The sequence below is a fragment of the Podarcis pityusensis genome (genome assembly GCF_964106645.2).
Source record: "Podarcis pityusensis genome assembly, chromosome: 7".
Classification (NCBI taxonomy): Eukaryota; Metazoa; Chordata; class Lepidosauria; order Squamata; family Lacertidae; genus Podarcis; species Podarcis pityusensis.
In genome coordinates this window covers 50,913,222-50,926,562 of record NC_138031.1, presented here as the reverse complement: position 1 = coordinate 50,926,562, position 13,341 = coordinate 50,913,222, and the positions used below count along the sequence as shown (strand labels likewise).

General features: G+C 42.9%; 1 protein-coding gene and 1 long non-coding RNA gene across 3 annotated transcripts in view; one reads left to right on the top strand and one right to left on the bottom strand.

The window, feature by feature from the left end:
• Window positions 1–13,341, bottom strand: part of LDLRAD4 (low density lipoprotein receptor class A domain containing 4) — a 287,894-nt gene that overhangs the window by 174,903 nt on the left and 99,650 nt on the right. The window contains exon 1 of one of the 2 annotated variants that reach the window (XM_081014287.1): window positions 18–154. The exons of the other annotated variant lie outside the window; for it this stretch is intronic. Within the exon in view, the coding sequence (XP_080870413.1) occupies window positions 18–57 (40 nt within the window). The 5' untranslated portion in view covers window positions 58–154. Of the gene's footprint in view, window positions 1–17; window positions 155–13,341 lie in introns of those variants that run through there. 2 annotated transcript variants of the gene reach the window in all.
• The window catches only part of LOC308481698, a 45,039-nt gene continuing 31,875 nt past the window's right edge, over window positions 178–13,341 (top strand). Inside the window, exon 1 of the long non-coding RNA XR_013988823.1 lies at window positions 178–265. This is a non-coding gene — a long non-coding RNA (uncharacterized lncRNA). The remainder of the gene's footprint in view (window positions 266–13,341) is intronic.

Below are 13,341 nucleotides of genomic sequence, written 5' to 3'. Positions count from 1 at the left end.
CAGGGGGGGATCCTTACCTGTGAAAGCATTTGTGGCCTGAAAGCCAGCTTCCTGCATACTGCTCTCCCAGAAAAGTTTGTGATTCCAGTCTTAACCTGTCCTTTCCAGAGACAGCTTCCAGAGTTGAAGCTATCAAGTCACTTCCATCTTTGCTTGTCAGTGTCCATTTCTTCCCCGCAAGCTGGCATTTGGCATCATCCAATTCCCACCTGTTCCCAGGTCCCTTGAGCCCTTCAGTAAAAAGGATGTGCGTCAAATTCAAATGGTAAGTACAGATCACATGCCTCAACCGTCTTGCCAGAGAATTTTGGCCACTGTGTCCATGTAAACGAAAGCAGTCATTCCACACATTGTTGTTTTTTTAATTCTCTTTCAAACTTTAGTTCTAGTCCTCTGCTCAGAAAACATCACTGGGTTTGCTTGCTTACTTTCCTTAGGATTCAGCCAGATGTGGTCTTCATTTGTCTTCTGTGTTCTCTTTGAGCTTCACCTCCCCCTCAGGCAAGCTGAGAAATTAAAAAGGAAAAAGATGTTTCCTGATGACTTACAGCAATATTCACAACATTGAGGGAATAAGACCATGTGCGTCTGTGCACACGCAAACACCCCATTTAGTAGGGAGTGATTGCCCACATAAAAGTAGATCCTTAGACGGAAAATACTGCAATTTTGCTGAAATGCAAAATGTGACCACACAACTCTTTGAAATGCAAAGAGAAGCAGTGCTGAAGATGTCAATATGCATCTCTGAACATGATACGATTTACATTTCAAAAGCCATATTTAGTAAGGATGGGGGAGAGCAGTACAATAACAAAACTGGAGTTAAAAGGGAAAAGTAAAAAAACACTCAAGGCCCTCAAGCCTATTCTATAAATTAATCAGCTCTCACCATTACCATTTTCTAAAACTCTCTTACAAAATATGACACTATGTACCACCTATTTTTGCCCTTTTGAGGTAAAACCTCAGAGAAAGCGCATATAGCAGGCTAGGAACAACTTTTGTTTTTCTTAAAACCCAAGTTGCTGAAATTATTGTTCAGCAAAAATATTACCTTGCATTTGTGTTGGTTTTTAAAACGTTATATTTTAACCGGGGGCTGTGTCCCTGCTCGCCATGCTCACCAGCCCCTGCCATTCTCCCCCTTACATACGGGTCACTCCCATTTCCATGTCTTCTCCTCTCTCCTGTGGTGCAGCCCCCACTGTGTGTGCACAAACAGGTATCCCCTTCCCCCCCTTTTCCTTTGTAGTTTTAAAAGCAGCTAGTTATTTTGCCATTTAGGACTCAATGGTAGTCATCTCTTTATCTTGGAGAATGTAAGCAGGTTGCAATGGGGATCCAGCTGAGGTGGGCCCCAAACCAGTCTCCACCTTAAGTCTGATACTCTAGTCAGAATAACAGTGTTGCTTCTGCTGTTTTCCTTTTTTCTTCCACCTACTGTAGGTCTGTAATGAGTGTCTGCTTTGCCTTTTCTGGAATATGTGCTTTCTTTTCAGTTTAGCCAGGGGAAACTGATCCCCACCCCCACCCCCGCCTTCAAAATATTACTGTATTAGAAAACCATTCTTTAGTGTTTAAATTTTCAAGAGGAAAGCATGATTCCCATAAAGCAATCTCCCTCCCTCCCTCATTCTCTCCGCTCACAATTTGAGTCTGAAGCTAGGGATAGTCTATTTCCAGAAAGGGAAAAATACTTAAGGACAAGAGGCCTTCCCATGTCGGAAAACAAGCTGCACAGGCCTCTTTTCCAGAAGCCACCAATTGCGTTCTGTCTCGTATTACATAGTGGCATAGAAGCACCCTTGAATGTGGGCTGGATCCACCCACTTTTGCTGTTGATTTAAAAGGCTGATGACGGTGACACAGCTTCAGAGCTCATGGTCTAAAGGTTTTTATGACCCGGTCAGATTCAGTTGTGTTTTTTTAAGTGGCATTCCAGGGTGTTGCTGGCTGAGTGTTATTTATTTCCCTTTCATTATTTGTAAAACCAAAGTCTGATTTCAACTCTTGATTCCTGGAATGTCCCAAAGCATCTTTGGCAGGACTTCTGCGAATCAGTACATTCCACACACCAATTACAACAGCAAGTGAATTTGCTATTTGAAGGAGGCATCTTATTTTAACCAGGTAGGAAAATATTGTGTTATGAGTCCTGGGAAAGTGTGACATCCTTACAATAGGTGTACTACTCTGAGAGAACATGTGCAGACTGTGCATAACAAATAAGAAACATGCTTAAATGCATTATGCAGAAAACTGCAAATACCTTCCCCAAGGCACTATACTTTAACTCCATTGTTTGCTCACCCCCAGTCTGAAAGGGCTATCATGTTTACAAAGAACCGTCACCAGCCTGGTGTACACATGTGGTGGATCTGGTGCTGGCTGAGGAGATATGGAATCCCAACAACATCTGGGGCAACAGATGTTCCCCATCTCAGGTTTAGGGGCAACCATATCTCTAATAGTGAAGAATGTGAAGAAACTGGAAGCAGAAAGCAAGAGCTTCAAACACAGCAGGCATCGCTCTGTCAACTAGGTATTATCACCTCTTTGACTGGCAAGCAGTATATGAAGCCCCTGGACTGACTATATGTAATATAAATATGAGGAACCTGTCTTTGTGTTATTTCCTGGTCAGTATAGCAGACAGGATCCTACTTCCTGCATTTCCCCACTTTCTAGCTTCTGGACTCACAGACGTCCATGAAGGCACTGGTCAACTCTGTATCCAGGGTGGCTGTTTACCAGTTCCATCTGGTACGCCAGCTGACATCTTGCCTTCCTGCCCGCTGTCTCACTAGAATGGTACATCATCTGGTTATTTGCCATTTGGATTACTGCAATGCGCTTTACATGGGACTACTTTTGAAGGTGACTCAGAAACAAGTAATCCAGAATGTGGCTGCTAGACTGGTGACTGGGAGCAGCCGCTGAGACCATACAGTGGTACCTCAGGTAAATAACTTAATTCATTTCGGAGATCCGTTCTTAACCTGAAACTGTTCTTAACCTGAGGTACCACTTTAACTAATGGGGCCTCCCGCTGCTGCCACGCCGCTGCTGTGCGATTTCTGTTCTCATCCTGAAGCAAAGTTCTTAACCCAAGGTACTATTTCTGGGTTAGCGGAGTCTGTAACCTGAAGCATCTGTAACCTGAAGCGTCTGCAACCCAAGGTACCACTGTATAACACTGGTCCTAAAAGATCTGTATTGGCTCCCTGTACATTTCTGAACACAAGTCTAAGTGTTCGTGTTGACCTTTAAAGCTCTAAATGGCTTCGGCACTGTATACCTGCAGGAGCTTCTCCACCCCCATCATTCGGTGAGGTCCAGCGCTGAGGGCCTTCTGGCGGTTCCCTCATTGTGAGAAATGAAGTTACAGGAAACCAGGCAGAGGGCCTTCTCAGTAACTGCACCCACCCAACTGCACTCAGTAACTGCACCCATTTATGGAATGCCCTCCCATCAAATATCAAAGAGCTGAACAATTATAAGACCTTTCGTAGACACCTGAAGGCAGCCCTGTTTCAGGAAGCTTTCAATGTTTTGTTTTGTCCATTTATATTTTGCTGGAAGCCGCCTAGAGTGGCAGGGGCAACCCAGTCAGATATAAGAATAATTATATTCTCTGGGCCTAAAATCAGGTGTGGCTGGCCACCTACAGACCTACTGAAATAGGCATTCTTTTCTACCTGCATATTCAGGCCAAGACATCATAGCAACAATATTTTAGAGGGCTTTGAGGCTTGATCACACCATGTGGTTCCTGGTTCTAGCCACAGAATACTGACCTAGAGAAGTAAGCTGGCTTTTTATGTCAGTTCAACACCAAATTAGTTCGATAGAATACTGCAGGCACTGATTAAGTCAACAAAATCATAGAAACAAGTGCACATCAGCATGTAGCTTTCCTAAAGTCTGCCACTCCAGAAGATATTTTTACCATCTGAGCACAGTTGAGCTGTTGCAAAAAAATAGAACTCATTTATAAAATGCTTAATCATTCACAGAACAGCTTAATGAGCAGACCATGACTGCAAATGTATTGAGGAAATGCTCATAGAAATTCACATCTTCCTGGAAGGTTAGATCAGCTAGTGCTGCAAAAGTCCATCTGCTGTGGCCAGCAGCTGCTCAGGAGCCAAAAGAATCTAGGGAGAAAGCCCCTACACTGTCATATGCATTACTAGGCAAAGTGAGTTCTGGTTTGCTCCTGCAAATCAAACCATGCTGCAAGAATTAATTTGATTTATTTACACTGTCCCAGTAGTCAACATCTTCTGTCTGGGCGCTAAATAAAGAAGTGCAAATGTAGAACATTATCCAAACAAGCAAACAGAGTTGAAAGAACTGTAGACGCAATCGGCTGCAGGGTGTTCCTGGCACCAAGGCTCACAGAACTGAGACAGACAATGCTTTTTTTACAATTTGGAATTGGCAATCTCCAAAACAAGACTGATATGTGCAAGACTCTTCCACTGAAGAGAATGGGAAATGCATTCAATCATTGTCACAGGCAGTCACCTACTGCATTAATCTTTGTTATATAACAGAAATTATATGTGTACTTTCTATCTATAAACATGTGTATGTATTTCCTCCCCAACTGTACAATCCGATGCATGTTGATTCAGAAATAAATCCTACTAAGTACAAAAGGACTTCAACTGAGATTTTCTTTAACCAACTAAGCCTGCATCCATCTATAATATCCTTCACAAAAACACACTTGCCCAAAGAAATTAACCTGGAAAGTGCTCCACCAGGGGAAAAAATTCCTTCCATTATAATGATGCTTTAAAAAAGTAAGTTCTGAAGCAAGCATGAGTAAACTGAATTCAGTTTCTAGGTAGCCTGAAGGCCCAGACAAAGGTATACTTCTTCCATTTTGACTTAGTTGTATAATAAAATCCACAAAAATCAACCAAACACTCCATAATGCCAAAAAAATCACCATATTTAGAGCTGAAGGAAACTTTCAGTCACAGGAAAAATAATAACTCCCAATATGAAAGCTTTAACAGCCTAATGAAGAAAGCAATAAGTCAGCTGCAATTTTTCTAGATAACAGTCAAGAAATATACTCTAGCCTGAAACTTTTCCAAAATTCACTTTGTTTCATAACATCTTAGCATGGAGACTAAATATCTTTCCTAATACAAAGAAGACTATGGACATATAATTCTATCCCACATGAATACAATTTGCTATTAATAATAATACCCCACCATGTGTAATTTACCGTATTTATACACTCTAGAATAGTTAGCTTTGGGGCAAAGTATAAAAAAAGGAAAGGACCCATAACACTTACAATTTTAGCAACTAGAGAGACATGGTGTATAGTCATATACAATTTGACCCATATGCTTATGCCAAATAAACTTTATGGGGTTGTCAAGATCTGAAGGTAAGAGAGGCAGGGTTTTTTTGCGGAAAAAATGGGTCTATTGTGGGATTTAGATGTTAGATCAGCTGATAAGTTCAGATGAAGACTTGTTGTCGTTTTCCATATTGTGGTTTAAATATCATTTACCAGTGAGTGCAGAATGGCAACATCTGCAAATACAATACATGTTGGAGTCTGTTTATGCACTGTCTGCATCGAGTGCTTTGGCATTTCCTAAATTATTGGAGGGAATAAATTAATTTTCTCGGAAAGCTAAATCCACAACTGCTGCCTATAAAGGCTTATGGGACTTTTGGAAAGTTGATGTTCAATAACTTAAAAGAGTTGTAGAACAGGGAATTAGAATGTGCCATACAACCTAAACAATGGAAAATTGCTTTAGAATCTATAAGTAATGTTTTATATTTGAAACTTATCCTACAAAAAATGTTATTTGGGGTATATTGGACTCAATAACATTTGTACAGGAAGGTAGTGTCAAATACACATTGATGCTGGCGATATAATGCTTGAAAGGCCTTGTTGCAAAATAAGATGTGGGCATGTCCGGTGATATAGTATTTTTGATCTGAAGTTGTTATCTGTATAAATTTTGTACTGCCCAAATTAAATACATTTGCAGATGTTCATGTACTTTTACATTATATTCCTGTATCATGGGGGTTAAAACAAAAGGGGTGCTGCAACCCTTATGGTTGCCAAGAGACTTATACTTCAAGCCTGAAAAGGGTAAAAACTCACTATCCATTTTGCAATGGTCTGCAGACCTCACTGCCCTGGCTACATTTGTATCTATAAACACCAATTTCATGTAGGTACCTATTTGGTCATCTGGATGGCTTATATTGACCTTTATTCTTTAATTTTAGAGGAAAGTAATAATGGCTATTGTATTCACAATATGAGCCAACAGCGTGTATAGCTATTGTGTGTCTTTTTCTGCCCTTTAAAAAAAAAAAAATCTATGTTTTTTTCTGCTTTGTTAAATTTGACACTTAAAAAAGAAAAAAGAAAACTATCCACTTACGGGTGTAAAGTGTGCTTATTATCTTTTCGTTGTCATGAAAGTATGCCCTGCGTTTGCATATCCCTTTAAGGTATCTGAATTCTCTTAGGCTCCATCATGTTCAAGCATGGAGGTCATGTCTCCCCTCCATCAACCAAGTCTGAATACACAACCCAAAGTCTGCTGTCTAGCAAAGAAGTTATATAATTTTTGGAAGTAGTGAACGCTTTGACAGCCCCATCTTCCTGTCAGCATCGCCCTAGAGCCAGTGCGCCAACTGGACTCATGCACCTCAACCCCGACTGGGCTAGGCGAGCTGGGTAGCACCGCCAGAGACCTCCTTTCTCACAGGAACAGGTCACAGTGCTGTGGACTCACAGCTTAGAGCTGAGAGCACCGGATTCACTGTCTCAGTAATACAGTCGTTGCGCAGCAGAGTTTTGCAGAGTCTTGCAGAGTATAAACCACTCGGAGAGCAGCTCTGTAGAATATCTTCCTTTTATTCTGTAACTACAACTATGATACAAAACTATATACAGAGCTGAATATTCTAAGCATAAATCAATGCTACACTGAGAGTCTGCAGCTGCTCTTAGCAGCAATCTTATCTCTAGGATCTCTAACACTCTCACTCTCTCCGATACACTGACTGACTGACTCTCTCTCACACACACACACAGATATGTTGCTGGGCAGAATAAGTAGATAGGCAGGACACGCCTCCTTCTCTCTGGAGAGTCAGCAGAGACCATCAGGAGATCATCAGGAGATTCTTGGGTATGGGAGGGGTGAAATCTCCTCATCCTCCCCCATTTCATCCGACCATTCAAGAACCTTTAACATAACTGCAACTTACACACACTACACATTGTGACAATACAAATGAATAAGCAGCTTCTGGAAAAATCTTCACACACATTTCTTCCTCTCAAATGCAAATTGACATCTCTAATTAGGCAGATTTGAACAATCTTTCAGAACTCAAATACACGCTTTCCTTCAAATATCAGGTAAGGAAATAAATGCAGCGTTCTGTGCTATTACTCTCAGCACACTTCATGCCTGGTTTAAAAACCCCACCAGAGTTTCTCGTGACCGCAGTCTTTGCAAACTCTTCAGAAAACCTTTTCGGTGGTACACCCTTGGTTGTTCTCTCGGATCTGCGCAAAACTCTTTGATCCTCTTGTTCTGGTGCTTCCTCCTCTTTGGGAGAATGGGGAGCTAAAGTATATGATGCTGCTAAGTCTGAGTCAGCGTCAGACTCACCTGAGGCTTTTGGGCTCTGATAATCTGTGCCATCATCTGGAACTACATTGGCATCAGGATTATCATCACCAACAACACTTGCCTCCCTCTTAACTTTCTTTGCCCCTTTTGCACCATCATCACAAATGGGATGGCACTGAAAAACGCCAACTCTGTCCCATTGTGGATTGTCATCAATACTCCTGGTCAGCCTTATGGTTTTCGTGTCTGTGATCAGAACACGATAAGACCCTTTCTCATATCCTAGGAAAACACCATGTTCTCCACGCTTGCTCAGTTTGTCACCCTGTGAGGTGTGCACCCAAACCTCCGAACCAAAAATTTTAAAATGCTTTACACATGGCTTTCTTCCGTGAAGCATCTCATATGGGGTGCAATTTACACTAGACTGGTATCTCCTGTTATACACATGACAGAAAAACGAAAGAGCTTCAGCCCAAAAAGGATTGGGCAGCCCTGAATCATGTAACAGCGTTCTGATTCCTTGCTGCAGAGTCTGGTTTACTCTCTCACATAAACCATTCTGCCAGGGTGATCTGGGCGTGGCTGTCCTATGCTCAATGCCCTGTTCAGAAAGAAAACTCTCAAACTCTTCTGAACAAAACTCTCCACCCTTGTCTGTGAAAAGAAAACGTACATTCTCATTATGTACATTTCTGAGCCATTTACAAAACTGGCGAAACTTGGTAAAGGCTTCAGCCTTTTTCTGCAGCATATAGACCCAAACATATTTCGAATAGGAGTCTATCAGAACCATGAAAAACCTTGAATTGCCTCTAGAGAGCGCTAGAGGCCCCACTAAGTCTGCATGAATGACTTCATATGGTTTCTTGGCCTCTCTCCCAGACTCTGTACCTTTGGGAGCTTGCCTTGCCTTACTCTCTGCACAAGAAACACATTTCATGTGGTAGGGACATTCTTTCAACTTCATACCCTGAACCATATCAGGCATTTTTGCCACAGCCTGGAAATTCAAATGACCATAAACGCGATGGTAATAATGAATACATTGGTCATGCAACTTCTCATTCTTATCTACAGACAAATTGCAACACTTTTTCTCAGTAGCTTCTGCAGTGCCTGTACCTGAAACAAAAGGCAATTGGTACAATCCATTTACACATTTTGCATACAGAATGAGCTTGCCATCTCTAAGAATTTCACAGCGAGATTTAGCAAACACCACCTTAAACCCTTGACGATCAAGCTGGGAAACACTCAACAAATTGTCCTGAATATCAGGCGCATACAGGACATTCTTAATAGTTGCATTCAGGCTCTTTAAGAACACAGTTCCCTGAGCCATACTCGTGAGAACTGTCCCATCTGCTTGATGAATTTCTTTCTCTTGCTTCTCAAGCTGAACAAAGAGATTCTTATCTTTGGCCACGTGGTTTGAACAGCCAGAGTCGACCACGAAGAAACTCCGCCCACGTTGACTGGAACAGCGAGAGATCAAGGCCTTTGAAGTAGCAGGTGCATGGGGATTTCGTCCTCCTCCCCCTCTGCCTCTGAAGTTTCCCTTCTTCTTTGAAGACTTCTTACACTGGAAACTCAAATGGCCTTGTGCTCCACACGAAAAGCACCGCTTCAATTTCAAAGCTTTAACAGCAGCAGTTTCACTTTCACTTTCCCCTGCTGAAGACTCAGGCACATTTTCAAGCATATTTTTAACAGCACAGTCCCGGCTTTCTTTAACAGCCTGTCTGCGATCCCACTCATTCAAGAGCACACTAGACACATAATCTTCTGTTAGCCGGTCAGAAGGCATTGTGGAAATCTGGGCAGCCACTCCATCATAAGACTCATCTAGGCTATTGATCATCAGCATTGCAAACACAGCCTCTGAAATAGCCAGGTCTCGCTGAACAAGGTCCTGTCTGAGACGCTTTAATTGAGATAGATGGCTAGGCAAATCACCACCTTTCTCCAACTGCAGCCTGCACAGCTTCTTAAAGAAAATCACACTGGAACCAGCATTTTGTCTAAGATGCATATCTCTCAACTTGTGCAGTCTCTTGACCCTCTAAGTTCACCAGCAAGTGGTCTGAAACACTCAAAATAATTGTCCCTCGGGCTTTCATATCTGCAGCATGCCACTCAGCCCAATCATCATCATCCTTATCTGGAGGGTCATCTTCTATCGTGTGAAATAGCTTTTCCCTCTGTAAAAGCGCTTTCATCTTTACTTGCCAAACTGCATAGGTTTCAGGCGTGAGGAGAGGAAAGGACAGAGCCATCTGGCCAGAATGTGCACAGGCCGTGTCTGCTATTACTTAGAGCAAGACACTTCCCTCGTGCAACACAGATAAAGCCTTGACTCCCTCAGCCACTCTCTCTCCCACTCAGAGCGCAATTAACAGGCAAACAGGGATGCTATCTTCTTCCTTTGGCAGTCAGCAACATACCTCCATAAATCAAGCAGCAGCAAGAGCAACAGCGGCAGCTTGAACACTCTGCTCCAAAACAGCTCTGCTTCTGGGCACCGCAAATCAGTCCAGCATGCAGCGTCCGTTCCACCGTCCGGCAATCAGCAACAGAAACCTCTGGCGACTGGGACGCCTGGGATGACTGGAACAACGCCAGGTCAGACGACTGGAACAACGACTGGGACAACGACTGGGCCCATAACCGATGTCAGCATCGCCCTAGAGCCAGTGCGCCAACTGGACTCATGCACCTCAACCCCGACTGGGCTAGGCGAGCTGGGTAGCACCGCCAGAGACCTCCTTTCTCACAGGAACAGGTCACAGTGCTGTGGACTCACAGCTTAGAGCTGAGAGCACCGGATTCACTGTCTCAGTAATACAGTCGTTGCGCAGCAGAGTTTTGCAGAGTCTTGCAGAGTATAAACCACTCGGAGAGCAGCTCTGTAGAATATCTTCCTTTTATTCTGTAACTACAACTATGATACAAAACTATATACAGAGCTGAATATTCTAAGCATAAATCAATGCTACACTAAGAGTCTGCAGCTGCTCTTAGCAGCAATCTTATCTCTAGGATCTCTAACACTCTCACTCTCTCCGATACACTGACTGACTGACACTCTCTCACACACACACACACACAGATATGTTGCTGGGCAGAATAAGTAGATAGGCAGGACACGCCTCCTTCTCTCTGGAGAGTCAGCAGAGACCATCAGGAGATCATCAGGAGATTCTTGGGTATGGGAGGGGTGAAATCTCCTCACTTCCAACTTCCCAAAGGTGTTATGTTCATTTTCTTGAAGTATGTTCTATAATTGGCTGGGCCTAGCAACCTGTCATTCAAAGCCACCTGGGCGCAAAAGGCAATATAGATATGGTAGTTTCATAATAGATTTATTGCATTAGCCGTGTGGCCATAGCATGATATACATTGAAATAACAACATAAAATGGGGGTGGGGAGGTAGAGGTAGATATCGTCCTGGGCGAATACTTAAAGAAAGAGAAAAAAAAACAAAAACTGCTGAGGCTGGAGGAGGACCGTTGAAGGGTCCTTCAGCTCCTCAGATTAGTCCTAACTCGATTGTCCTTGTACAATAAGGCTACTTGGAACTTCGTTCGGTTGTGCGGCGTATCGACTGCAGCTGTGGTGTTAAGGAAGAAGTTAGTGCCGCTTTCCTCTTCATCACACTAAGCAGGAAGTTAGCTGTCATCCCGGTAATCCAACAATCAGAATCCTGCAAAAAGAGGGACACTATCCAAGGCTGGATTGGGAGATGGAACTTATTCACGAGGGGAGTTAAAAACCGAGATCTTTCATCTGTCCAGTTGGGACAGAAGAGCATTACATGTTCCATAGTCTCCAGGGCCGTGTCATTACAGGAGCATGTTCTGTTTGCGATGGGAACTCTGGAATAACGACCCGACAGAACTGCTGTAGGAAAACAGTTGAGACGGGCACAGGTAAAGGCCCTTCGCTTAGCCTCCGAAGAAATTGTGAAGCAGTATAGAGGGATCCCTTCAGGGGGTGGAATAGCTAGGGCTAGGCCTGAACACGGTCCTCTTGCACAAGAAGCTGTGTTAGAGAAGTCAAGTTGCTGTAGTTTCTTTTTAATTGGGGGTAGGGCCACCGGGCTATATGGTAGTTGTAGCCCTTTGTCTCTCACCCTACAACCAACTCCAGGGCCTACTACCAACAGCAGAGGTAACTACAAGTTTTGCAATGACAGTTTGGTTTAGTGTTTTACTTTCCTTTAGAATGTACCTATGTACTGACTTTCTCACTTCCCTAAATAAACTGGTTAATCTGATTTCTGGACTTGACTTGTTTCTGAACACTATTGTCATTTCCCCCCTGCCCTGCAATTGCTTAGAGTAAGACCACCTGGGTTATGCTACTCCTTTAATGTGCATTACTGTACATCTAATGTACTGCTTTAATGGTTGTCAATGGAACAAGGTGTTGCTATCCATCTTCCACAGAGGTTAAGGTTGGGCAAGACAGATTTGCTCAAACGTCAGTTGGTGGCATCAACATTAAAAACCAACACTCTTTTCCATAAACACTTTCCCCTATTATTTTTACTAAAGAATGCCCAACAGGCTTTGACCGATAATAAATTAAAAGCTATTTAGGAGGTACTGACAGCAAGTCAGTACTGTAGTACCAAGCAACCTTAGAACCTTTCCAGAAACATTTTTAATGCAACTGTTTAGGGAAGTTTTTAATGACTGGTATTTTAATGTATTTTCAATCTTTCATTGGAAGCTGCTCAGAATGGCAGAATTTTCTTGTTGTTGTTGAAGGCACATTTTCTCAGTACACATCAGAAAAATACTCTGTCACTAGGAAAATACTGTTTTTTTCTGGTGCAGTGGATGTAATGGACAGGCAGGATGAGGAATTGTGAGAGGCAGTGGTGGGAACCCCCAGGGGAAGAAAGCTCAGAGCCAGGGGCTATGTGGTGGGTGAGTGGTCAGATGGAGAAGAGGGAGCAGACTGGGAGGAAGAGGTGTTCAAAGCTGAAAGGGCAACAGGGTTTAGTGAGCAGGAAGAGGCTGTGGCAGAGAGCAGTCCAGAATCAAAGGCATGAGAGGAGAGGGGCCAAGAGGCAAAGATGAGGCAGGATCTTCTTGCTGTGACCAGCTCCCCTCCCAGGTCTCCCAGGTCTCCCAGAACCCACAAAGGATCTTCAGTGCTCGCAACTGCGTCATTGAAGCAACACCTACTGGGAAGTGTTGCTGTGCTCACTAGGCTTGAACTGTTCTGTTTCTTTGAATAAAGAGTTAATTTCATTGACACTTTGTGAGTTATTACTGACCTGCTCCTGACACCTACTTTGACAGAGCAACAGGAAGAGTGTGGAATAGCCAACACGGATTTCTACTGCCAATGGTCAGTTATTCTGATCCAAAACAATCCTCTTCCCCTGTGCCTTTTACCATTTTATTGCTTTTTAAGGTATCTGTTTTATTAGTTGCTATTAATAAATTCATTTACTATTCATTATACACCTTTAGGCGGCAGGCAAAAATGTTCCTTTTTAACCAGGCCTTTGGTTGACCTGATCAACATCCCATACCCTTTTAAAATGTGGCTCTTTTGGAGGGAGGGGTATGATTGGGTTATTGCTTTTATTTTTACTTTATATACTGTGATCTTTTTATGTGAACCGTCCTGAGGCCTCCAAGTATAGGGTGGTATATAAATTCAATAAA